We start from the raw sequence: 25636 nt of genomic DNA, 5'->3' as shown, positions 1-25636 counted from the left end.
CTAGGCCTTTAGTAACCTAGGGAGTTATCACCCTGTTTTACAGATGGAGAAACTGAGGCTCACAGAAAGACACTGAGCTAATATTTAACCCTGGTCTGCTTGACTCCGAAAGCCCGGGTCCTCCAGTTCAGTGGATTACCCAGGGTGGGCGTGCCTACGCCAGTGCTGGGCAGCTCTGCCACAAGAGGTACCTCCTTCTGCTTCCAAGAGGCACCTCCTGCTTCCAAGAGGCTGCGGTTGGTGGGTGCTGGTGGCAGAGGGCAGAGGTGGGGTCGGCCCGGAATTTCGGGCAGGAGGATTTTGAGGCAGAGGGTCCAGGCAAAGGCATAGTATACCTCCCTCACCACGGCACAGGGATGAGCTGGGAGGGCTGCTGCAGGAGAGCCCCCAGGCCCTGCTGTGACTGCCTCAGTGTCACCACCTCTCGACTGCAGTCCCAGCCACGGGGAGGGGTGGCTCCAAAAAGGGTCACCCACAGCCACCTACCCCAACCCCAGTGCACACACAGGCACACACAAAAGACGCAGATCCACACAAATAGCTAGGCTCAGGAGCATGCAGCCGTCTGTGTACATGCATATGCGTACACACGGTGCTGAGTCCACACTCACAGGCCCCTCTACACAGGCGTGTGAGCACACGTGTGTGGGTGGGTGTAGACACACATTCCCACTCAGGAAGACCTGTCACTTGTGCCTTGCACGTACTATGAAAACACTCCCCTAGGGAAGCCACCTTCCTCAGGGATGGGGCTGAGGAGGGACTCCACGCCAGCCCCCACTCAGGGAGCCTCCCCACCCCGCATGGGGTGAGAGGTCTAGAGACCTCCAGCTAGTGTTGTGAAGGCCATCAGGATGAAGCAGTAATTCTGGAGGTGGGGGTCCTAAGGTTTCCTGGGACAGAGGGTTTTCTGACCCCACGTAAAGGGCAATGGCCAGGCAGAGCCAGAGAGAGGGAGAGGGCCTGTGCCTGGAGGGGACTGTGTGACAGCAAGAAGTGAGCCAAACACAGATCGCCAGGCCAAGGGGCCAGCACTTCTCCTGCAGGCACTGGCCCTCAGTGCAGCCCTGGGGAGGGGGATACAGGCATAGGACTGGCTGTCCTTCTCAGGGATGATCAGAGTGGCAGGGGTCACCTCAGGGAAGCACAGGGTGGTGTGACCAACACCCTGACCATTCAAGGGTAGTTTTGCTGCCCTTCCTGGCTCAGGGCTGGGCTGAGAGAGGAAAGGGCTTTAGGTCCTGGGGTCTGAATGGGTAAGGGTGCCCAGCGCAGATCTCTCTCTACTCACCATCTTTGTGGCCTTGGGCAAGTTACTTAACCTTGTGAGCCTCCATGTCCTCATCTGTAAAATGAGGGCAATAATAGAGACTTCCCTCAAGGGCCGTTATAGGTGTCAGAGAATGACTCAAAGACACTTAGCTGGTTATTAGCTAACTGTTTACTTCTGTACAAGGGACATGTATCGATAGATTGATTTCATTCCACCAAAATAAAAGCAAGGTTTATATAAGAGAGATGGGGTGAGAAAACTGCAGTCAGGCATAGTAAATCTTGTTTGCACGTTTTTGGATAAAATGATTAGCGGGCATCTTGCAGAGGTCAGTCTGGGCATCCAGTCCTTGCTTCAGCCAACTGTGGGTATCAGTTGAACCAATGGTTTCAATTTACAGCCCGGAGAGCTCTGCTGTGGAGCTGTGTGCCAGGGGTCCCTCTCATGTCTGCAGGCACCTGCCACCGGCACCCCAGCTTAATTAGACCAGGTCTGCTCCATTCCCCCATCAGAAACCCGCTTCAGGACTCACTGAATCAAAAGGTGCCAAGTGCTAGAGCAGCAGCCGGCACACAGTAAGTGCTCAATAAATGTTAGCCCTCACTATTGCCTTTACTAGTTCAACAAATAACCATCCAGCAGCTCCTCTGCCCCAAGGCAGACATGGTCCCTGAACTCCTGGAAGCCCAAGGCCAGCTGGGGAGAAAGATTCCCAGGCCACCGTCCACTCAGCCAGCTGTCCATCAGGCACTCATTGAATGCCAACTGCATGCCAGCCTCTCCAGGCCTGTGAGGGGCCCGGAAGTGACTCTGACTTGGTGCTGCTTTCAGGGAGCTGCTGGTCCAGTCAAAGAGGTGTGGGAAAGAGAGGGCCATGATACAGTTTGTGTAATCAGAGGGTGATGGTCAGGGGATGTAGAGACAGAAGGCAGCACCTCAGCCTCCTGCCTTCCCTGCTGCAGCTTCCAGGCTCATTGCCCAGGTCTGGGTGGGGCGGGGGCTGTCCTTCCAACCTCCTTGCCATGTGGGTTGGTAGACTGAAAGGGGCAGGCCTAGGGAGAGCCTTTAAGGGAAAGAGTGGTTGTCAAAGGGGCCAAGGACTGGGGCCCTGAAGGGTCTAACTCAGGTGGGCCAGGCAGGGAGTGGGGCGACCTGCTCGGTCCTGGTTAGTGCCTGTGGTCCCTCCTGAGCAGCACCACATGTCCCCGGGGCCCTGAGGATGACCTCCCCAGCCCTCAGGCAGGTGGGCAGCAGGTGGGCTGGACTTGTCTTTCACAGATGAGAACACTGAGGCCCTGGACCAGGGCCACAAGGTGGTGGGAATGGGAGACAGGTGCCTGGAGGGTGGATGAGCAAGACACAAAGAGGCTGGTGTGGGGCGGCCTCACGTGAGGACTCTCCCTGTCCGTATCCCAGGCAGCTGCAGCGGGCCTGAGCGCTCAGGTTCCAACACTGACAGGTGAGACCTGGTTAAGCCATGGGTGTGGCTTGGCCGCTGTCCCTGTGGGTCCCCTGGGGCACCATGGCTGAACTGGTTGAGGCTGTAGTCTGGCTCAAGCTGATTCAAGCCTCATACACACGCCATTGCCCCTGGGCCCTCCCCTGCTCTCAGGAGCTCAGGCCAGGGCGGCCTGTCACGAGGGGACTGCTCTGGGCCCCCACATCCAGCCAGAGCCAGCCTCTCCTCCCCACCTCCTCCCCTCGCAAGCCCCACAGGGAAATCTCTGCCCACCCACCCCCTCTCCACGGGTGCTGCCTTGGCACATTCCATGTCTCCTCCAGTCCTTGAGCCTTACATGCAGCCTCTAACAGCCTCTCTTTGTGAGCAATTCAGTGAGCCATGCCCTGAAATCAGAGTGAGTCGCTGAATCCCCGCAAGAACCCAGTGAGGTCAGGGCCGGCAGTGTGCCCATTTACAGATGAGTATCTGAGGCTTGGAGAAGGGGATGACCAGCGGGGCGGAGCTCAGGTCAAGTCAGTTGGCTGAACCTGAGCTCTTTATGGTGGAGCCAGACCACCCGTCTGCTTCCGGGAGCCATTCTCTTACATCCTCACAAGGGCACCAGCTGGATGGCCGGCCCAGGCTGGTCTCAGCTGGCCCCTGGTGTGGGTGAGCTGTATGTTTGTCTCTGCAGGGCAATCAGCTCCAGGAGCTTATGGGGCTGATCCAGCTACTTAACCTCTTAGTGCGTCAGTTTCCTTTTCTATCAGTTTGGGAAAATGGTAGCAGTGACACCTTCCCTAGGGGTTGTGGTTATATTAAAAAGAGTTAATCCATGTACAGCCTTACAACCATGCCTGGCTACTGTGGTTAACTTATTCCTTGTCTCTATTGACTCCTAGTCAACTATTGACTCTATCTCAGGAATCTGCTCAAGTGTCCCCTCTTCTCCAGGAAGCCCTCCCTAATCCCCACAGTCTGGCTCAGGTACCCCTCCCTGACCCTGGCCTCCTCTAGCACCCATGATCTGTGACTGCAGCCCCTACCCAGCCCCTACAGCACAGTGATCACCATGCATGCTCCTCAGAGTCAGGGACCAGCCTGACAGGCCTCTGTCACTCTGTGGGGACTGTGCTGGGGTCTCCTGGCTTCTTCCTGTGGGCCAGCGTGTCTGCATGCTTGGGAGGAAGCTCGTTGCCTAAAGGCATTGTGGGAAAGCAGGGGACTCTCCCTCTCAGACCTTGCTCAGGCCCTGGAAGTGCCCCTGCAGGGAGGGGGTGAGGGGAGCACTCCCTCCTCTCTGAGTCTCAGCTGAGGGTGTAACTGGGGTCAAAGGATCCACAGCGGCTCCAGGACCTCCTGTGACTGATTACAGTCACACAACCCCTTCTACCCTCCCAAACCCCAGACAGTGCCCCGCATGCACATGCATGAACAGGCCCTCACCGACTCTGACATCCTCATCCCGAAGGATCCCAGGATAGCTACAACCCTAGCTGGCACTGGCCTTCAGGAAACTGTGAGGGGCCCTAGCACACTGCCCACCTGGGGGCTCTGTGGTCCTGTGTCCAACCATGCATCCAACCAGCTGGTCTCTGGGGCCACAGTGGGGTGGCCTTCAGGATACCCCTCTGCATCAGGAGAGGCCAACAGGAGCCACCTGGCCTGAGGCCTTGGCTGCCCCTTCCCAAAGTGAGGGCCCTGTCCCCTACCCCTCTCCCCGAGAGGAGTCCCAACTGATTAGAGACATTGCTGCCTGCCTCCACCCTGTCATCAAGAGGATGCCAGCCACTCCAAGGAACCTCTCAAGTGACCGTGCTCCACCTGGGCAGCTCTGTATGGGACAGGGCTGGAGTATGGAGCCCACAAGTCTCATGCCAGTCCCAATCCCACTAGGCAAGTCAGTCCTATCCCAGGCATTTATGCCTGGCCACCAAGACTCTCAGCATGATGAAACAGACCAGAGCAGGGGGCTAGGTGGGTGTGCCCTGGGACAGCCCTTGGGAATTCACATGTACAGGTGTGTCCTGGAATTCATGGAGCCAGGTGTGAAAGAGAGAGTATGTGTATGTGCATGTGTGCGTGGCAAGGGCAAGGGCTCACAAGCCTGGAGAGGCCAACAGGAGCCACCTGGAAGTCTTCCTGGAAGAGGGGAGTCCTGGCCAGCAGAGAGAGGGAGATGCAGGCTCTACAGCCCAGAGGAAGCAGGCTGAAGTGAGGTCCAGGTGTCCCTGTCAGAGCCTATGCCACTGGCCACCCCTTCCCCCCTCCCCCCAACGATCCTCCCTGCGGCTCCCTGTGGCCAGCAGCTCTGCAGCACTCGGCTCTGCTCCACTCTGCTCAGCTCCGCTCCAGGAAGGCCACCTCCTCCCTGCCCTCCTCCTCCCCGGCTCCTCCTGCTGTCACCACTCACCGATCATAGCCTCGAGGGGGTGGGGACCCCGGGGCTGGACACGCCTCACCGTGGTCCCAGAGCCCAGCTGGTCGGACGGTTGCGCAGTCGGACACAGGACCCCGGAGCCCAAGGTGGGCAGTGTGCCAGGGTCCCTCACAGCCTCCTCAAGGTCAGTGCTAGCCAAAGATGGAGCCACTCTGGGGTCCTTGAGACCCGTGGAGCTCACCCCAAGCCTCTCATCCAGACCTCAGGCTCCAAAGTGGGCTTTGCCCTAGGTGTACCTGAGGTGGACAGGGGGCAGGGGGCACTCCTATGTCCACAGACTGGCCCAGGTCTGGGGGTCTATCAGGAGAGGTCTCAGGCCAGGGGCCAGCCCTGGCCCTGCTCACAGAGGCCTCACTGGGGACACCCGGCACCGGCCATGGGGAGCTAAAATTGGAAAGTGGTGAGTGGGAGGCAGCTGACAAAGCTATTTCGCGGGCTCTTCACCGTGCTCCGGTTTCAAGCTTCTGCTCCATTAACCCGATCCTCAGGGCCTCCCTACCCGCACCCAGCCCATGAGGAGGTGCTTCAGCCCTCAGGCCAGCAGTGCACAAGTCAGGTCCGGAAGCTCCCTGGTAGGGGCAGAGGCAGGGGCAGTGGATGGTCTTCTCCAATCTGAGATTCTGGTGGGAGTAGGGGTGGTCACTGAGAACACTCAATCCTGTCTCAGGTCCGCTGTGTGACCTTGACAGGTCCCTGCCCCTCTCTGGTTCATAACTCCTCCATCTGTGTAATGGGGAAAATGCCAACTGTGGGGGCCTAGGAGAGCTGGTTTCATAATTGGTGAGGGAGATTTGGGTGGGGCCGGAGACAGGGCCATGACAGCCACCTCTTGGCTCAGCCCAGCCCAAGAAGATGCCTAGACATGTTCCTCCCTTTAAATTGGACCCTGAGTCTGTAATGCATGGGGCCCTTGGAAAGGCCCCGGATCAGGCCGGAGAAGGGTAGAGAGGGCATAGGTGCTAGCTGAGGTCCCAGGGATAGCCCAGCAGGACTCCTGGGAATGGGCTAGGCCCTGGCAGGAGGGAGTGGCCAGGCTCATCCTGAGCCCAATACCGGTCAGCACCTTGGACAGCGGCCAGCACACTCCCTGGTGTCTGCCTGACCCAGCCTGGCCGCACACCCAATACCCCAGGGCACCTCTTCAAATAGCACAGCCTCCAGCCAGCAGCCAGGGCCTGAAGACACAGAGCACTGAGAGAGCGGGCCGGTGTGGCCACGGACACAGGCAGGAACAAGGGACGTGGCAGGCTGGGGCTCAGGGGCTGGTTGGGGCAATGAGGGGGAGGGAGAAGCTACAGCCTGAATGAGAGGGATGGAGGCTTGGTGCTGGGGCAGGACCTGGGGATGTCCTGGGAAGTAAAGGCAGATCAGGAGAGGTATGGGAAACAAGAAGGGGCCCAGAGGGGTGGGGCTTTGTCAGGAGTTGAGGGAGACTTACTGAGGGGAGTAAAGACCCTGGGGGCCAGAAATATGATTGAGGTAATGCAGAAGGGGTTTCACCATGTGAAAGTTATCAGAGGCCTTGGAGGAGCAGTTTGAGCAGAGGTTGGGGACTGGCTCAACTGAAAAGTATGTAGAAGTAAATGAAGGTGAGGAAGGTAGGCTGAGAGTAAGATGACGCTTTCAGGAGCCATCAATGGGAAGGGCAGGAGCAGCTTGGATGGGACACCAGATGGTTGGTAGGGGCCTGGAAGGCACTGGGGATGGGAGGGGAGAATGATGGCATGAGGTCCCCAGGGGGCAGGAGGGGCAGTCTCTCTTCAGGACGAGGTCCCCACCACCTCAGTGGGGGACCATGAACTGGACTAGGCAGGGCTTAGGGGTAGCAGTACCCTCCCCCTATCTGTCTCCCTCAGCCCCATCCAGGCTATGGGCATCAAGACAGCGTTGCCCACGGTGGAGCTGGGCCTGTACTCCCTGGTACTGAGCGGGGCCCTAGCCTATGCTGGCCGGGGCCTCCTGGAGGCTTCACAAGGTAACAGCTGGGCCCCAGGGCAGCAGGGTGGGAACCTTCTTACCCTGGGGGATCTCAGGGCTCCATCCAGCAAGGCCAGAAACTTAAAGCCTCCAGAGCCAAGGTAGTCCCTGGGCCCTGAGAAGTAGGCTGAGCCAGATGCAATTACCGGGAGACTCAAATGCAGAAGCACAGAGACCTGGACAGAGCCAGAGCCAGAGCCAGAGCCTCGGACACTCAGAGACTTGGCCCCAGACACACAGTGAGACCCAGAGAACAGCAGAGGCAGAGAGAGACCCAGACCCTGTCCCCTCCCCCCAGGGTGGGGTCTGCCTTGCTATAGAGGCGGACATGGGTGTCTGTGTGTGAAGGGGCCCCTCCCCCTGAGGCCACACTCTGTTCTCAGATGGGGCCCACAGGAAGGCCTTCCGGGAGTCTGTGCGACCCGGCTGGGAGTACATTGGCAGGAAGATGGTAGGTCCCCCACACCCCAGGGTTCCAGACTGGGGTCCCTGACCCTGGCCCATCTCTCCTGCCCCAAACCCTTCCCGACTTCCCCCTATTCCAGATGGTCCCATGTTACAGAGGGCTCGCCATGGGGAGGGTCTCTGGCTTGAACTTCAGCAGCTTCAGTTTCTCACTGGCCCCTCCTCTGTCCTCCTGGGGCCACATCAAGCCTGCCCCAGACCTTGCTTATTTAGGAAACAAATCCAGATGTGCTTCCTCAGGGCCTCCAGCGCCACACTCCCCAGGAACAACGCAATAACTGTGGAATGTCAGGCAACACAATGGGCAGAGGGAGAGCTTTGAGGGGCATGGCAGCCCACACGGTGCCCCTCATTCCTCTCCACCTCCCCACCTCGGGAGGAGGGACCTCAGCCATTGCTCTCCTTTAACGCATAAGAAGAATATGGGGGCAGCGAAGGTGCTGGGACTCCAACCAACCCAAGTGCCAGCCCATCCTGCCCCCACCCCACCTTAACCTGCCTGGCCTGCCCCAGGACGTGGCCGACTTCGAGTGGGTGATGTGGTTCACCTCTTTCCGCAACGTCATTGTCTTCGCCCTCTCTGGACATGTGCTGTTTGCTAAACTCTGTACCATGGTTGCCCCCCAGGTGAGTTGGACCTGAGCCACCCTAGCCTCCCCTTCCAACTCCCTCTCAACTATAAGGGTTGTGGGGAAGCCATCCTGGGGTCCCACCTCTGTTTCTATGGAGAGGTAAATGAAGCCTTCTCCCTGTCTACAGCTCCGCTCCTGGATGTATGCTGTGTATGGGGTCCTGGCCGTGGTGGGCACGATGGGCCCTTGGTACCTGCTGCTGCTACTTGGCCACTGTGTGAGCCTCTATGTAGTCTCACTGTCAGGCCAGCCCTGGCTCTGTCTCAGCCTTGGCCTGGCCAGCCTCGCCTCCTTCAAACTGGACCCCCTAATCTCCTGGCAGGTGTGCACTGGGGAGGGGCAGGGGTGGAGGGTACAGGGACAGGACCTCAAACCTCTTACCCCATCTAAAACCCTTGCCTCTCAAGCCTCCCCAAGCATTTCCTTCGCTTTCCCACCTATCTTCAAGTCTTTGCGGAGCATGCCCTGCCCACAAGGTGGTCACCTCCACCACAGTAGGGACAGGTCCAGCTCGTCCCCTGCTCTTGCCCAGCACTTGACATGAAATTAGCCCTTGGTGGCCAGCGTTGACCGGCACTGGCAGAGGAAGATGGCAGGACCAGGCTGGGACCCTGAGGGAAGCTGGGTGTGCTTCCCAGAGATGAAGGGCACCCTGGTGAGCTGGTGGCCTGTTTTCTCCCATCCAGAGCGGGTTTGTAACAGGGACTTTTGATCTTCAAGAGGTGCTGTTTCACGGGGGCAGCGGTTTCACGGTGCTACGCTGCATCAGCTTTGCACTGGAGAGCTGTGCACACCCAGAGCGCCGCTACTCCCTAGCTGACCTGCTCAAGTACAATTTCTACCTGCCTTTCTTCTTCTTCGGGCCCATCATGACCTTTGATCGCTTCCACGCCCAGGTGAGGGGACACCCCGTAGGCTCCCAACACGGAACTAGGTCTCCCCTAGCAGGTAGTGAACCCTCCTGAGACACCGGAGTGGCTTGTGTCTCCAACTTCAGGGCAGCCAGGATGAAAAGCGTCTCCCCTCATCCTTTGTCCCCAGGCAGTTAGTTGGCGACTCTGCCCTCAGACAGGGCCCCTCCCGCAGGGTTTGCCTCCCCTCTCAGACACTTGGAATCCCCCAGGTGAGCCAGGTGGAGCCGGTGAGACCCGAGGGTGAGCTATGGCGCATCCGGGCCCAGGCGGGCCTCAGCATGGTGGCCATTGTGGCCGTGGACATCTTCTTCCACTTCTTCTACATCCTCACTATCCCCAGTGACCTCAAGTACGCCCACCGCCTCCCGGACAGCGCCCTCGGTGGGTGCACGCTGGGCCCAGAACAGGGACGGGGGCCACTCCTCCAAGGGTGGGTGGAGCCGGGACTTATTCCTTGAAATGCTTAGGATTTGGAGGTAGGTTTGCCCTGTGAGGCCGGAGGTGTACTCACCTCACTAGGACCTGGGGCAGATTACCACAGCGGGACGGGGTCTCCCCGGGCCTCCAGAGCCCAGCCCCGCCCCGCGGAAGTGGGTGGGCGGAGCCTGCGTGACGTGGCCCTGACGCAAGGAGTGTGCTTAGCGGAGGGCCGTGTTCAGCGCTTCCGGGGTGTTTGGGGGGTCTGGGGAAGGGAGGCCAGAGTGATGCCCCCCAGGCAGTGACGATCCCCTACCCCAGCTGGCCTAGCCTACTCAAACCTGGTGTATGACTGGGTGAAGGCGGCCGTCCTCTTCGGCGTCGTCAACACCGTGGCACGCCTCGACCACTTGGACCCGCCCCGGCCTCCCAAGTGCATCACAGCGCTCTACGTCTTCGCTGAGACGTGAGTGCGAGTGTTAAGGTCCGGGGACGGGCCCCGGGAATCCCCACCTTCCCTTGGCCTCTCCCCGAGACGCCGAAGCCCTGCTCCTGGCCATTCACACCCGTCTGCTCTCTTCCCACAGACATTTTGACCGTGGCATCAACGACTGGCTTTGCAAGTGAGTTGAGGGTGGGGCGGGGGTATGTCCCAGCCATCCTCCAGGTGTCTGAGCAGGGCAGTGTCCAGAACGGTTCAAGTTTTCAAAGGTCACCCCTGGGCCAAAGGAAGCAAGAAGGGACCAAGGAGGTCATCGCAGAGGTCTAGGTGAAAGATGGAGGTTTGGACTTCGGTGGGGGCCCTGGAGGTGAGAGAAATGGTTGGAGTGGACACACAGAGCAGACAGCCTGGATTGGACCTGGCCATGGATTGGGTGCGTGAGGAAGGAGAAAGTGATGATTCCCAGAAAGTTGTGGGCCTGGAAGGACTCTGGTTGAGGGGAGAAGAAGGAGCCAGCAGAAGGGCCCGAAAGAAACGGTCAAAGGAGCAGGAGAAAAGTCCGGACATGGACACCTTGGAAGCTAAGGGAGTCCCATGCTGGCATGGTGGGGGCAACCGGGTCAGATGCTGCTGGGGTCAAGGAAGCTGGAGACTGAGCTTGAGTGTTGGTGGCATGGAGGTTTCCAGCCTTTCCCTGGAGGGGAAGGGGCAGGCGGGGCGGAGGAGGAAATCGAGGAATCACAGGGGAGTTCCTGTGTGGACAGCTCCCGGAAGAAGCCTGGTACTGAAGGGGACTACACAGGAGTGGCTGAAGGGAGAAGTGTGTGTTTCAAAGACCAGAAATAATGGGACATGCTTGGATGCCAAGGGGAATTATTCAGTAGAGAAGAAGTTGGCCATGCAGGATAGGAGGGTGACTGATGGAGTGAGGTCCCTGAGGAGAGAGGAGGCGATGGAACCAGTACCAGGCAGAGGCCTGGCTTTGGGACAGGGAGGAGGAAGAAAAGCCAGTGTGGTTGCAGAAGAGTGGCAGGTGAGTGATTCCTCCCGAAGGCTTCGGTTTTCTCCATGAAGTAGGAGGCAAGGTCATCAGCTGAGCGATGCAGGGGCTGATGCATCTGTTTGCCCCCCTCCTCCTCCGAGGTCTCCCACCACACCCACTCATACTTGCAGGAGAGGTGAGGGTGGAGTAGGCACTGCAGAGCCTGGGAGAAGCAGCTGTCTAGAGAAACCTTGGCATTGACAGCCCAGGTTGAGTGGGCGGTGGTGGATTTATGGATTCTAATATGTGAAGGTGTGAGCTTTTCCCCATCATGGCTTAGCATCTTGGGTGCAGGTGAGGGCATAGTGGGTAACTGGGCTCTCCCAGATGGGTGAGGAGGAAGAAGTGACGGAGAAGGGTCTTAATATTGATAATGATGACTCATTGAATAGAAGCCTGTTAAGAAGGCTGAGGAGGGTGTCGCAAGATAAGGAAGGCTGGGGGGGGGGGTCAATGATACTGAAGAAGTGGAACTTGGGGGGCCAGGTCAGGAGGAGCTGGGTGAAGGATGGGGATTAGGAAGGAGGGAAACAAGTGATGACAGAGTTTGGGTGTGGCCATGGGAGAGGGTTGCTGAGGGGGAGTGTTCAAGAAACCACCGTAAATGAGGTCAAGGAATGGAGAGGCCAGTCACGCAGTGGGTCTTCTACTGAATTAATTTAACACATTTTATTGAGCACCTACTATGTGCCAGTATAGGCACTGTTCTAGGCACTGGGGATACAGCAGTGAACATGGCAAAGACCCTGAACTCATGGAGCTTACAGTCTATTGGGGAGAAACAGACCATAAACAGGTAAAACACACACATGTAAAGAATTTTAAGGAGTGGTAAGCATTATGAAGAAAATAAATACATAAATAAATAAAAGAGCGTAACAGGATAGAAGCTTCTTCAGCTACGGTCTGGGCAGGCCTCTGTCAGATGATATTTGAACTGAGACTTGAGTGATAAGGAAATTTGGAGAATTCCAGACAGAGGGGACAAAAGGTACAAAGGTCTCAAGACAGGAACCAGCTGTGTGTGTCTGAGGGACAGAAAGGCCAGTGAGGGGAGAGCACAGTGAAGGAGAGGAGGATGGTGGATGCAGAGGTCCGGGCGGGAGGCAGAAATCAGACTATGGTGACAGCTTCTAGCCACTGTCAGGTGGTTGAGTTATTCTACTTGAAATGAGGAGCTAGTATGGGAGGGTTTGATGTAGAAATGAGGTGATCCTGGTTACACCCTTAAAAGAGGCCTATATTGCTGCTGTGTTCAGGATGGATGGGAGGGGCCAAGGCAGAAGCAGGGAGACGATTTAAGAGGCTCTTACAATAATCTGTGTGAGAGGAGATGGACTAGGGTGGTGTCAGTGGAGCTGGTGAGCAGTTCTCAGGATCAAGTGGAATTTGCTGGATTGAATGTGAGTGAGAGGGGAATTGAGAATCCAAGATGGTACCAAGTCTTCTGGCCAGCCACTGAAAGCATGGAGGTGTCATCAGCTGAGAGGGGAATGAAGCGGGTTTGGACAGGGATGAGGGTGTCAGTCATTCACATGAGGTGTCTGGCAACAGAGGAACATATGTATCAGGAGAGAGACTGGGCTAAAGAGACAGATTTGGGGCTATCAGCATAGAGTTTCAGAGTCTTCGGTCTGGATGAGATCACCTGAGAATGAAGAGAGCTAGAGGAGACAGGCAGTTCAAGGCTGAGCTCTCTGCATTTTGAAGTTGAGTAGAGGAGGAACAGCCACCGGAGGCCCGGAATGTTGAATGTGCCCAGGATGACAGCGGTAAGGAAGCAGCCCCTTTGTGTATCCTTTTCCCCCCTTTCCTGCAGGTACGTGTATGACCACATTGGCGGGGAGCACTCTGCGGTGATCCCGGAGCTGGGGGCCACCGTGGCCACGTTTGCCATCACCACCCTGTGGCTCGGGCCCTGTGATATTGTCTACCTGTGGTCATGCCTTAACTGCTTTGGCCTCAACTTTGAGCTCTGGGTACAGAAGCTGGCAGAGTGGGGGCCCCTAGCCCAAATCGAGGTGAGCAGGGAAGGGCTGGGGCTGGGGACGGCGGATGCGCTGGAAGGGGTGGTACTGCTGCTCTCTAGAGTCTTCCAGTCACACTTGGCTCCCAGTCCAGAACTTTCCCACCACCACCTCCTGGTTGTCAGAGGAGTGGCTCCCCCTGTGGGTGCCTGGCCCTCCCTACGTTCTGCAGGGTGGGGGGCACCTGGGCTTGGCTGTGTTGGTCAGGCCCTGCCCTCTCTAGACTTCAGTTTTCCCATCTTTAACAACGAGGGAGAGCTGACCTGGGACTCTGAGAGACACAGGCACAGCCCCAGGACCTGGGTGGCCACGTGGGCAAGGCCCCTGGCCCACCGTGTCCTCTTTCCCTGGGCCTTTGGCCTCACTGCCAATGCCTTCCTGGACTGAGCAGGCCTCCCTGTCGGAGCAGATGTCCCGCAGGGTCCGAGCCATCTTTGGGGCTATGAACTTCTGGGCCATCGTCATGTACAACCTTGTAAGCCTGAACAGCCTTGAGTTCACAGAGATGGTCGCCCAGCGCCTGCTACTCAAAGGTGAGGGACAGGGGTGTGGGGATACAGAATGTGCCAGGCATCAACCTCGAGGACTGTGACCTTCTGAGATGCTGCCACGCCACCCCCAGCGCCCCAGGGACTTGTCAGGGAGGGCCAGTCAAGTGGGAAGAGACGAGTCGGTGGGGAGAGGGGTGGGGTGCTCCCAGGCATCCATGACCTGTTCCTCTCACAGGGTTCCCCCGGACCACACTGGCTGTCCTGTTTGTCACCTACTGTGGTGTCCAGCTGGTGAAGGAGCGAGAGCGAACCCTGGCGCTGGAGGAGGACCAGAAGCAGGACAAAGAGAAGCTGGAGTAGGTGGAAAGGGAAGAGGGACAGGCTCTGCTCAGCTATTCTGGGCCCAGGTCCAGGCCAGGCCAGAGGAAGCCTGACCAATAGAATAAAAGACTTTTCTACTGTGGTTTGGCTGTTCCCTGCCCCTTCCCCCAGCCATCTCCTGGCTCCCTGTCCCTGCTGGATGAGGTGCTGGAGGAGGTGGGGAGGTCAAGCTCTTGGTGCACACAGTGTGGAGGAGACACACGTGGAGGGCAGAGACCACTGACCTTGGTGACCCAACAGTTGAATGCAGAAGCCCCAGATCTTCAAACCACCTGGTCACTGACACTTGGAGCACCTGATTCCAGACCCTGAGCACTCTGCTTGGAAGGCACTTTATTCTTCTTACAGGAGGAGACTTACCCAGGCTGCAAGGTACACTTGATGGAACACTCCCCATCCGACAGCCGGGGAGACTGAGTCCTGTGGGAGAGTGACTGGCACGCACAGCCAGGCTGGGCTGGGTACCAGGGACATACCCATGAGGTTGTGCTTCATGGACCAAGAACACCAGGGGGAAATGGATATACCAGAGAGGCTGGAAGTTTCTCATCCCTGCCTGAAAGGCTAGCACTGGGCGGCTGAAGCAGCCCCTCAGGCACCTTGATGGGATGGGATCCAGGTGGGCCCTGCCTCTCCCAGACTCCTCCCCGATCCTCCCCCAGGAGGCCAGGCCTGGGAGGGCCGCAGTGTGGGGCGGGGAAGCGCAGCCAGGCCCTCTGGGCGGGTCACAGCTTGGTCAGGCGCAGCACGTTGAGCCGCACAGGTAGGAAGGTGGCACCTGCGGCGTAGGCAATCTCCCGCAGGACGCCCTCCCACTTCTTCTCATCCTCGTTGTACCTGGGGTGGGAGGAGGGGGGACAGGGACGAGGAGCTCAGTCAGCTCCTGGGGAGTGCCCCTACCCTGGGAGTGAGAGCCCACTCCCAAAGAACACCCACCCTGCATTCCAGGAAGGGCCACCTCTCAGAGAATCCTACACTCTTTGAAGTCCAGCTCCCTCCAGGAAGGTCTGCGCCTCCCCAAACCCCTCCTCCTGAGAATTTCCATACTCAACCCTCTAAGAAGACCCCCTGAAACCTCTTCCTTCCACCTGCTGGAAGGATCAGCCGTCTGTGGAAAGCAAAGGCTCTGAGAGGCTGGGGTCCAGCTCCTTCTCAATCCCGGCCCAGCTCTCCCACCCCATTCAAGGCAAGCATCCAGGGGAGGGGAGGGGAGAGGAGAGGTCTGGCTCTCTGCTCCCTGGAGCCTGTTTCTGTGGGTCTACGCCCTAAACTTGGCATGGGCTCCCGGCTGTGACACCGTAAATGCCCACAGTAGGATGTGGAGCCACGAGTGCAAGCCCAGACTTTCCCAACAAACCGAGAGACCCTGGGCTGAGCAAGGCCTGCCTGCTGTCCCTTCCCCGGGGCTCCCTGGAAGAGGAATGAGCTCTGCCCGCAGATGAGTCTGCCAGGCGCCACCTCCTTGGGGGCCCAGCCATGACTCCCCTCACCTCCCTGGGGCCAGGCTCACCTCCAGATGTCATTGAGCTCTGTGGGAACCAGCTCCCCGGACTCAGTCTCCAGCGTGGCAAAGCCGCCAATGGCATAGAGGGTCCCCGCCAGGCTGACCAGGCCGAGCGAGCTGCGCTCCTGTGGGAAGGCCTCAAAGGGCGTCCACCTGGCGGGGAGGAGGGTGTGTGAGGGGGTGTGTCACCCAGGGGGCCTGTCCCCGGCCAGCACCCACAGCTTCAGCTGCACCCTTCGAAACCTGACTCCCAGGCACCCATGCTCCCAGCACAACCTCCTGTTTCCTGACCTCTCAGTGAACACCTTCTGGTCTTTACTTCTTCTGCATTCTCTTGCCCCTCCCCTTTCCCTTCACTGTCCCCTTGTCATTCCATCCAACTTGCTGCATGACATCCACCAGGGATAGCCCCAGTGTCCCACCTTCGCTCCTGTACCAACTCTGGCTTCCTCAGTCCCTCTTCTCCCCTTCGTGGCCCAGGACTCTCAGGCTGTCTTCCCTCCTCTCCCCTGGCTCCTGAAGTCAGGCCTTCATCCCACCCTCCAAAACTGCCCTCAGGTCCCCAGCCACCACAGGGCTTTGGAAACCAGAGCCCACGGTCCGCTGACTGTGACTGCTGACAGTCGGCTGATATGACTTTCTTCCCTCCCACCTCTGAGCCTCACTTCCTCAGACTCCTTCCTGAATAATGCATCTGCCCTGCCATCCTTGACGGCTTGGAACTCAGCTTCTCCCTCTGACACCCTCTCTCCTGAGGGAGCTTGTCCCCTCCGCGTACTGTTGACCCCTACATCTCACCCTCCAGCTCAGCCTCGTCTCTGCCCCAGTGGGCTCCTCCTGGACACCCTCAGGCACCCCAAATGCACGTGTTCCCAACTGGACCCTCATTCTTCCTACCTAACTCCAGTGGTTCTTTAATCAGTGACCTCCCAACCTCACTCAAAGGCATCCACCTCTCCCTCTCACCCCCTACCATTCATTCAATTACTAAATCCTTCGTCTTCTATCTCCTAATCTCTTGCAGCTGAGTGTGGTCCACGGATCACTGGCAGCATCAGGATCACCTGGGGATTTACCTAGGTCCCTCCCCAGACCTGAGAATCATAATCTGCATTTTAATATGATCCCCAGGAGATTAGTGCACACGTGTGAAGGCCCAGCCTAAGTCTTTCTCCAGTGCAGCCTCTCTGCCCCATCCCTGCCATACCCTCAGCTCCAGGCCACTGTCACCCCTTGCTATACAGCTGCACCCCTGCCTCCTGGGAAATCCCTAATCTCTTCTGTATATCTGCTGCCATGAGGCATCTTAGTAAAACACAGATGAGAGCTTAAAACCTTTCAGAGGCATTTCATTACTCTCAGGATAAAGTCCCTCAGCCTGCTCACCACCTCTCCAGCCCAATACCCAACACCTCCACCTCACCTCGCCCACCACACTCCATCTAACCTGACCCACGCCCTTTCCTCTAGTGGGCCTGGCTTTTTTCTCCCAACTATCTTGGTACCATCCTTCCTTTGCCTGGGGTATCCTTCTCCCACCAGCCCTTTTAGCTGGCTGAATCCACCTGGTCCACAGCTCAGTTTTCTTCGTGCCCTCCCGAGGCTGAGCAGCTTGTGTCTTGGTCACTGCTGTTTCCCTAGCTCCAGGCCAAAGCCTCGTATGAGTCTCTGAATGAGGAATGTAGCGTCACCTCCCCTACTCCTAGGCACTCTCTTCTACAGACCAGACTGGCCATAACCCATACCCAACCTGGTAGGGAGAACGAACCCACTTCATGGTTGATCAGGGTAGAGGGGCTATTTCTGTGCTGATGTTCAAGTGCAACAGTGGAGATCCAAGATGAGGCGGACACAGAGAGGGCCAACATAGGCCCAAAGCCACACAGCCAGGGAATTACAGTGGGGCCCTTCATCCCTGGCTGTACTGGGGGTGCTGGGGGAAAGTGGAGTAGCCATACTTGTTGTCCGCGATGCTGTACACCTCAGCTGAACTGGTCAGCCCTGTGTCTGTGACCCCCGCGGCCACAACAATGTGGCCATCATGGATGGTGGCCCCAAAGAGTGAGCGGGCGGTCTGCATGGGGGCCAGATCCTTCCACTCGAACTTCTTGGGGTCATACACGCACATCTTGTTCAGGCACTTCCTGTTGGGTAGGAGGCAGTGAGTGAGAGGGAGGAGCAGAGCGGCCACTCAGGGCAGCCGCACTCACTCCAGGCGCCAGCCTCACCTGTCGCTGCCTTTGCCGCCAATGACGTAGACAAGGTCCATGTGGGAGAGCACTGCGTGGCCGTACACGGCGTAAGGCAGCGGGTCTGATTCGCCCCATTTGAAGGACCTGGAGCGGAGGGGAGCAGGGCGCTGTCAGTCCGCATCTCTGCATGCATCCACCGCCCAGCGCACATTGGGGCGTACCCGATTCGGTACCGGAACCCCCAGACCTCTCAGCTCCTCGCTCCCACCCCACCTGCCAACCGCCCCGGCCCTGCCCAGGCCGCCTCCGCCCCGAGCCTCCGGGACCCCGCCCGGTCCTCAGCCCCGCCCCCGGCCCGCGCTCACTGCCGGTCGTAGCACATGACGGAGTCCAGGCTGCGCTCGCCGTCCTTGAGCTCCCGGCCGCCGACCACGTAGATGGAGTTGAGAGCCTCTCCCAGGCCGAAGAGGCAGCGCGGCGAGGGCAGCGGCGGCATCCCCAGCCACTCTGAGTCCAGGTGGTCAAACTGCGGGCCGGGCCGCCAGTCAGCGACCGCTCCCCACGGCCCCCACCCCAGTCCCAGCCCAGCTCCGGCCATCCCCGGGTCACAGAGGAGTCCGGACCTCCAGGTAGGGCCAGCACGGCCTGGAGGCCGTGTCTGGAGACGGTGCCCCTCCTGTCCGGCTGAGAACAGCCAAGCGTCTCCCCGCCCCCCAGGTGCCCGGAGACCACCATTATAGCACTGTGATAGGCAACCCATGCGCAGCTGAGAGGAGGCTTCAGAGGGAGGTCTAGCTGCCGTCCTGGCCTTTCCCCAGTACAACTCCTGAATTGAGGCCTGCCCGCCCCCTGTTTTCCACACCCTCCCACAGCACAGGGAACGTCCAAAAACAGCCACTCTCCCCTTAAAATCTGCAGTGTAAGTCTGCAGCCCTGTGCACCCTGGCAGTCTTAGAATAACCATACTTGGGGCTCATCCTTGGGGAGAGTTTTCTGAGGGCTGAGCACTGTGCTGAAGAACACTATTTAACCATCAATTAACCTTCAAACAACTTTATCAAGCAGGAAGACTAGCATCCCCATTTACAAATGGAAGTCCAGGGAGAATAAACAGTGTGCCCACAATGTCCCTTGGCTGATGGAGCTGCCACACCCCCCTGCCCACAACTTAACCCTGACATCAAGCAGCCCCTCACCCTTCTCAAACCTGGGCTGGCCTCACTGAGCACACCACTCACTAGGCTCCTTCCCTTCTCCATCCCTTGCTCACCGTCCCCTAGCAGAAGCAGTACACCCTTCCCTCTAAGTCTCCAAATTTCACCCAGCTAGCAAGGCTTAAACTGACATGGCCAGTCATCAGGAAAGTACTTCTGCCCTCTGAGGTCCCACTGTCACATTACAACTTGGACTAGGCACCCTACTCTCCTGGGCCTTCCTGGGCCTCAGTTTCCCCATCTGTGCAATGGGAAAGGAGGATGGTCTCCTTGTTTGGGACACTCTGGTTCACATTCCTCATGCAAAGCCCTGCCCATAGTGACCATGCTCCTTCTTACTTTCCCTGACTCCAACCCCTGTGCTGAGCTAGGGCCTCCAACATCCTTGTATGTCCCCAACACTGAGACACAAAAGTTATGCATCTTATTGTTAACTGCCTATAACTATCTTCAGCCTTCAGGCAGTGGCTGTCAGTCATCCTAGACCCAGTGGCATTCCCTAACAAGTAGACACAAGCCTTTTCTGGGCCCTGAGGCTGCTCCCCAGTGCCGAGAAACCAGTACTAGCAGCCCCCTCCCAGGGCTGGCCAGGCACCTGCAAGAAGTAAGCGCTCATGGGGTCCTCTTTGTTGTCCTCGTTGTAAAAGAGTCCCCCAGCCACGAAGATCTGGTTCTCCTTGGTGACCAGGCTGACGTGATTCTTGGGGATCTGGGTGGAGAGTGAGGCACAGTAGCACTCGTTGGCGGCCGGGTCATAGGCCACGGCGCCCTCCTCACTGATCATGAAGATGAGGTCCTGCAGGAACATGCCAAAGCGCAGGGTGTCATTGAGAATCCCGGGTAGGATTCGCTCAGCCTCCTCCTCCTCCTCCTCCGCCTTGGCTTCGGCTGTGCCCTTGTCAGAGGCCTTAGCCCCCGCTGCCTCCTTTCCCTTCTCTTTTTTCTTCTTGCGCAGCACGGTGAGGCGGCCCTCGTGTGCATCCTTCACCATCTGCACCTTCCGCAGCAGCTCGGGCTGGGCACGCACGAGAGGGTGGCGCTCCACGCGGCTCTCCAGGAAGGCGCGCGGCAGCAGGCGGCAGCGCACGCTCTCGAAGACGGTGGGCAGCGCGCGCTGGCGCTCCGCCTGCGCCTCGGCGTCCCCGCTGCTCGCCCATCGCATCACCGCCTCAAACACGGCCTCCTCCTTCTCCACGTTGAGGCCGTCGCTGGAGATTATGGCGATGAGCTCGTCGGCCGAGAGCCCGAGGAAGTCGGCGTCGCGGGCCACCAGCGAGAAGCGCGCGCAGATGAAGTCGCGGGCGGCCACGGCGAGGCGTGCGCAGTCGAGCAGGAGGCCGAGGCGGAAGACGGCCAGGCAGTTGGCGAGGCACAGGCGCTTCTGCAGGAAGGACACGCAGATGGTGAAGATGGACGGGATCTGGAAACGGTGCGCCGCGGCGAACAGATCCTGCACACTCGCCTCGTCCAGAGCGATCTCCGACGTGTACAGGTAGTGCAGCACCTGGGCCACCACGTCCGGGGACACCTCCTCCAGGCGCAGCTCGCCTGCGCGCTCCGGCTCGGCCAGGAAGCGCGCCCGGAAGTAGGGGCTGCAGGCGGCCAGCACTAGGCGGTGACACGGGAACTCCCGCTCACCCACCCGCACCACGCAGTCGAGGAACTTGCCGTGGTCCAGCATGTCCTTGAGCCCGTCCTGCAGGAGCGTCTGCTGGTACAGCCGCTGCTCCTCCGCCTGCTCCAAGCCCAGCGCCATGGTGAGTGGCCTCCTCGCGGCACTCCCTGCCTTCCTGCTGTGTCGCGCTCAGTCTACGCAGCTGTCCAAGCGGGCTATATATAGAGGTGGACCGGGCCCTGTAAGGCAAGCTGCCTGGCCTCCTGCACATGACGCAGAGGGGACAGCTGAGCTGAGGCCCCCTCCCAGAGCTGCCTTGACTCAGCCCCGGGGACTCATGGGACGGGGGCGGGGTGTCTAGGTCCTCACGGAAAGATGAGGGCCTCCCTGCCTCATTTCTAAATGGAGCACTGTGAGGCCTTGACTGTGTTCCTTGATCCTGTGATGTCCTCAGGGGAGGGGATGACCCAAGCTCTGCCCCTCAGGTCTAAGAAGCGGGGAGCCTTAAAGTCCCTCTTCAGGGTCTCCCTTCCTTCATGCCTTCTGGGGCTTACTGCCCTTGTGCCTCTATCCTCCTCCTGGGAGTGTATCTCACTCTAGCCAGCCCTGGACACAGTGTGCTTGGGTTTCCTGATCAGCGAACTTGGGCATGAGGACCCCGTGGCCCCAAATTTAAAATGAGAAGACTTTCAGGGGGAGCGTGTAGTTCAAGTGGTAGAGTGTGTGCTTAGCATTCATGAGGTCCTGGGTTCAATCCCCATTACTTCCTCTAAAAATAAATAAATAAAATTAACCAACACCCCCACAAAAAATAAAATTGAAAAAAATGAACAAAGTAATAAAAATTTAAAAAATATTTTTAAATCAATAAATAAATAAAATGGGAAGACTTTTCCCCCTTTCTGCCCCAGCTCTGAGACCCTCCTTGGACTATGCAAGAGATCAAGAAGGCGCCTTGCGTAAACAAGGTCACCACTTGTCTGTGGGGCCTGGGCAGGCCAGATCACTCTTCTGAGCCTCAGTTTCCCTTCCTGCACGGTGAGGAGATGGGCGAGTTCGATTCGAAGGACCTCAGTTCAGTTCTGCTGAGGTTTGGAAGCACTGAGGTTCTGTGTTCCTGGTGTTCTAGGCGTTTAAACCCCCAGGGATCAAAAAACCAACACAAAAAAGTACACTCAGAGTTGAATAGACCCAGATAGCTGTCTGTGCTTAGTTCTCAGTTGTAAGAAGCTTGGCCTAAGCCTGCCTGGCTTTGGGGCCCCAGAACCCTGTCTAGCACCTAAGGGGTCAGGGGAGAGGCTCAGGATAGCCAGTCCTATGCCCACCCTGCTCTGGACTCCTGACCACCCTCCCCCACTCCACACACACGCATACACACACCAGCCTCAGCCACCAAGATTAACTTGTTCCCAAAGTGCCAGAGGCTGCAGCTGTGGGTTAAATTTAGCCCCCGAGACACCGATGTGAACTGTTATGGGGCATTCTCCCATCACCCCTCTGAGTCACTTGTTTATAACCTCAGACCTGGGGGGGTGCGGAGGGATTGGAGAAGGGGCCTCAGGATGGGCCAGGACTGAGTCACCTCCTCTTTTGTGATTTCAGCAATGTCACTGCCTTTCCCTCCTGATCAGTTCTTTCAACCATTGCTTGGTCCCTGTGAGCAGGTCCCAGAGGGGCACAGCACCCGGGCAGTTCCTGGAGGTGGTCCTGTCCATCTTGTGGAAAGGACAAAGGCTCACCCAAGGGCTTCTGTCCTGGCTTGGCCCTGGATGGCATGGCATTTCCAATTAGCACCATCAGTGAGGAGACCAGGTTCTGAGAGGCTCAGCAACTTGGCCAAGTCACACAGCTGGAAGTGGCTGAGCCAGAATTCAAAGCAGACCTGCCCACCTCCAAAGACTGTGGGAATCCCTCCCTTCCTTGCTGCTTCCTGCAAATAACAAAAAATGTCCAGCTGTCGCAGTCTCATTTTCCAAAGATCAGGACAGAAGGTACTGACTGAACAATTAACTTATATTTATCAGATGACTCAGTGGCGTATTTTTAGATTATGATGAAGCCCCTGATGCTCGCTTCCTACCAGGCGTTCCACTAGAATGTTTATATGTGGCTCACCCATTCATCGAGAACCTACTGAGCCCTGTACTAAATGTTGAGGCTTCAGCAGTGAACACATCAGGCAAGAATTCCTGTCTTTTTGGAGCTTCCCTTCATCTGGGAGAGGGGGAACAGCAACAAATAAGTAGTTGTACAAGGCATCAGATGATAACTGCTATGTAACAAGTAGCTGGGAAGGGGCCTGGGAGGTGATGGTGGGAGGTGGTAACAATTTTCAATGGGAGAGTCAGGATGGACTCACTGAGAGGACTATATCTGAGCAGGTTCAAGTGATGGTAGAGGAGGATTCCGAGGGGAACAGCTTGAACAAAGGCCCTGGGGCATGTTCCAGGGACTAGAAAGAGGCCAGTGAGTGATGACCGAGGAGGTGAGTAGGAGGAGATAAGGGCAGAGAGGTAAGTTCGGGATTATGTCCGGCCAGTGTACAGACTTCAGTATTTTCCACTCAGTGAAACGGGGAGCCACTGTTTATTTAATTATAATTATGGAAAACGAAAACATTTGCAGGGAAAGAATAATGTACTGACCTTCCACATACCCAGCACCCCATTTCAAGTCATCAAGTCATGGCCAGTCCTGTGTCATCTCTGCCTCACCCAGTCTGTTATCATCCCAGGACATGCCCAGGGATCAGATGAGGGTTGAATCAGAGGAAACTGTCATCTCATTTCATCCTTTTAATCTTCTACTTTTATTTATTTATATTTTTTGAGGGGGGAGGTAATTCGGTTTATTTATTTATTTTTAGAGGAGGTACTGGGGATTGAACCCAGGACCTCCTACGTGCTAAGCATGGGCTCTGCCGCTTGAGCTATACCCTCCCCCTGCATCCTTTTAATCTTTACTCTTTGAATCTTCACACCCAAATTATGAGGTTGGTATCATTTTCCCCATTTTACAGAAACTGAAATTTAGATGACCAGCAAATAGGGATCAGTCCTACCATATTTTTTAAACCCTTTGTTGAGGCATAAATAACACACAGTAAACTGCACATATTTAAAGTGTGCAGTCTGATAAGTTTTGATGTAGGTACCACCATAGTCAAGGTAGGCAGCGTATCCATCACCTGCAGGTTTCCTCGTGCCCTTTTTTTAATCCTTCCCTCATCTCTCCCCACAACACCCGCAGCCTCCACACTCTAATCTGCTGTCGCTGTAATTCATTTGCATTTTCTAAAGTTTTATACAAGCAAAATTACACAGAAGGTTCTCTTTTTCCTTGGTGTTTTTCTGACTTCTTTGACTCAGATCATTATTTTGAGCTTCATCCAGGTAGTCTACTTGGGTTCTGCCTTCTTAGGGATCTTGGCACATCACAAGGTTTATTTAGGAGAAATATCTACTGAAATTGTGGAGAATATTTACACTCATTTTGCCAAGGTCGGAGAGCACCTTGCAAACGTGCCAAGAAACCCCTCAAGGTGTGCTGCCCTCCCTGCGGGAGCAGGCCCAGCCGGCAAAGGTTCTGGAAAGTGACTTGGCTGCCGAGTATTTGCTTGAGTAGCCAGGCTGTATGTCCTCATGTGGCCGACATTTGTCACACTTGGTGGTCTACTCACATCTGTCTCCTAAATAGTCTTCCTGTGCTTGGGACATCACAGTCCTCCCCCAGGGTTGAAACCAGAACTTATGTTCCCAGCTTTCCTGGCATCCGACAGCCCAAGAATTAAAAAAAAAAAAGTGGTATCAATAACTGAGGGCCTCAAAGAAAGGATCTGGTCAGATCTTTGTACAGTGAGCCCTCCAGTTAACGAGTCACTTCACTCGTGCTGAGTTTCCAATGGGCTTTTTGGTGCTCTACTTTAAAAAAAAAATGATTGAAAAGATGACTTCTGGCCTAGACAATATGGGACTCTTTATTCCATCTTCCTTCCTGTTAAGAGCAACTATAAATCCTGGAAATAATGCAAGAGGCAATCACAGGACAAGTCCGAAAGGTGGGAAAAGAGTGATGAATTGGGTTGGGACCCTCAGATGAAGGAACAATGCAGTGGCAGGACGTCTTACACACCCCGTCTCACACAAAAAAAGATGACCCAGGGCTGCTGTCTCCTGAGGCCACCCTAGCAACAGAAGATAGCTCGGGTGGGCTCATTGCTCTTGCAAATTGAACGGGAGTCCCTCCGGCAACACTGGGCAAAGCCAGCATCACCAGCAAGGGGGGTTCATCAGGAGCCCAGTAATAAGAAACAGTCAGGGAAGAGCTCTCCTCCCGCAGCTTGCCTGGGACCCACCTCCCCTGCCAGGAGACACTGGGTGGCTCTGTGTTTGCACGTACTGGAAGGAGAGCTGCATTTATGACAGAGTTTGGGTATGCGGCAGTGACAAGCACAGAGGAACTGAAGTAAATCATGTTTAATGAGAGACAAAAGTAAAAAGTTGTGCAAGAAGGGAAGTGGAATCATATTCTATTATATGGCTTGGTTGAGATCAGTGTAATAGTTCGTGTATATATAATTATAACTATGATCATATATACATGAAATATTACTGTAACCTCAAATAATAATATAACCCTGCTGGGAGAAGGGAGGACAGGAAACTGTGTGTGTAGTGTCTGTGTCTGTGTGTGTGATGAGAGTGTTGAAGAAATATATCAATAGCTGATGCCTAGAAATGAAAAAATCGGGAAGTGGTGTTGGAGGTGTTTTTCTGGTATGAAAACACCAAAAATACCAACTGAATTGGAACTGCTTGCCTATTGGGAGCTGGAAAGGATGAAGGTGCAGGGGACTGTTTTTTGCTAAAACAAAAACAAACACCTCTAGAAATATTTGGCTGCTTCAACTCTGCCCAAGTAAAACTTCAATTAAAAAAATTGCTATTTTCAAAGGATCTATAGAAAACAGCACTGTGTGGCGTCAGGCTGTTGCTCACAGCGTGCACTGGTCTTCCTCATCGTCCAGGAGGAGCCGATGCTGTGGGAGGGTGACGTTGTCTAGGGAGGAATCAGTTATGGCACCAGCCCAGAGACTCTGCCTTGCAAGGTTGGGGAGTTGCCTACAGGATGCAGTCTGCACTCTAAGCCTGTGCCCAGGTTGCACGTGGC

The 25636-nt window shown here is 56.5% G+C and overlaps 3 protein-coding genes across 4 annotated transcripts in view; 2 read left to right on the top strand and 1 right to left on the bottom strand.

Annotated features, from left to right (window-relative positions):
* CCDC13 (coiled-coil domain containing 13) overlaps positions 1-1876 on the top strand; it is a 37414-nt gene extending 35538 nt beyond the window's left edge. The window contains exons 17-18 of one of the 2 annotated variants that reach the window (XR_012060592.1): positions 44-187; positions 1674-1876. The gene's annotated coding sequence lies outside the window, so the exon portion shown is untranslated. Of the gene's footprint in view, positions 1-43 lie in introns of both variants that reach the window. The other variant, XR_012060591.1, reaches the window with a different exon arrangement.
* A 3171-nt stretch (positions 1877-5047) lies between these two features.
* HHATL (hedgehog acyltransferase like) lies at positions 5048-14024 on the top strand. Its single transcript, XM_006200691.3, has 12 exons — positions 5048-5278; positions 7011-7129; positions 7515-7582; positions 8110-8223; positions 8356-8550; positions 8915-9124; positions 9352-9523; positions 9881-10025; positions 10147-10182; positions 12863-13064; positions 13462-13603; positions 13797-14024. Exons 2-12 carry the CDS (start codon positions 7024-7026, stop codon positions 13919-13921), a joined length of 1515 nt encoding a protein of 504 aa, XP_006200753.1. The 5' UTR covers positions 5048-5278; positions 7011-7023; the 3' UTR covers positions 13922-14024.
* A 236-nt stretch (positions 14025-14260) lies between these two features.
* On the bottom strand, positions 14261-20642 carry KLHL40 (kelch like family member 40). The gene is made up of 6 exons (XM_072940786.1): positions 19448-20642; positions 18004-18164; positions 17675-17782; positions 17405-17590; positions 15453-15599; positions 14261-14779 (listed from the first exon to the last, which is right to left on the bottom strand). Exons 1-6 carry the CDS (start codon positions 20606-20608, stop codon positions 14668-14670), a joined length of 1875 nt encoding a protein of 624 aa, XP_072796887.1. The 5' UTR covers positions 20609-20642; the 3' UTR covers positions 14261-14667.
* Positions 20643-25636: the final 4994 nt, after the last annotated feature.

This window comes from Vicugna pacos, chromosome 17 (genome assembly GCF_048564905.1).
Source record: "Vicugna pacos chromosome 17, VicPac4, whole genome shotgun sequence".
In the NCBI taxonomy this organism is placed as follows: Eukaryota; Metazoa; Chordata; class Mammalia; order Artiodactyla; family Camelidae; genus Vicugna; species Vicugna pacos.
The sequence above is the reverse complement of the archived record's forward strand: the minus strand, read 5'-3'. Positions and strand labels throughout refer to the sequence as shown.

Bases quoted from the DNA above. Each gene is read 5' to 3' on its own strand.
- HHATL (XM_006200691.3), top strand. From the start codon at position 7,024: ATGGGCATCAAGACAGCGTTGCCCACGGTGGAGCTGGGCCTGTACTCC. The intron at 10,026-10,146 runs GTGAGTGCGAGT...CTCTTCCCACAG, and splicing joins CTCTACGTCTTCGCTGAGAC to ACATTTTGACCGTGGCATCA. The intron at 10,183-12,862 runs GTGAGTTGAGGG...CCTTTCCTGCAG, and splicing joins ATCAACGACTGGCTTTGCAA to GTACGTGTATGACCACATTG.
- KLHL40 (XM_072940786.1), bottom strand. From the start codon at position 20,608: ATGGCGCTGGGCTTGGAGCAGGCGGAGGAGCAGCGGCTGTACCAGCAG. The intron at 18,165-19,447 runs GTGCCTGGCCAG...CCCGGCCCGCAG, and splicing joins TGAGCGCTTACTTCTTGCAG to TTTGACCACCTGGACTCAGA. The intron at 17,783-18,003 runs GTGAGCGCGGGC...CCTCCGCTCCAG, and splicing joins GTCATGTGCTACGACCGGCA to GTCCTTCAAATGGGGCGAAT.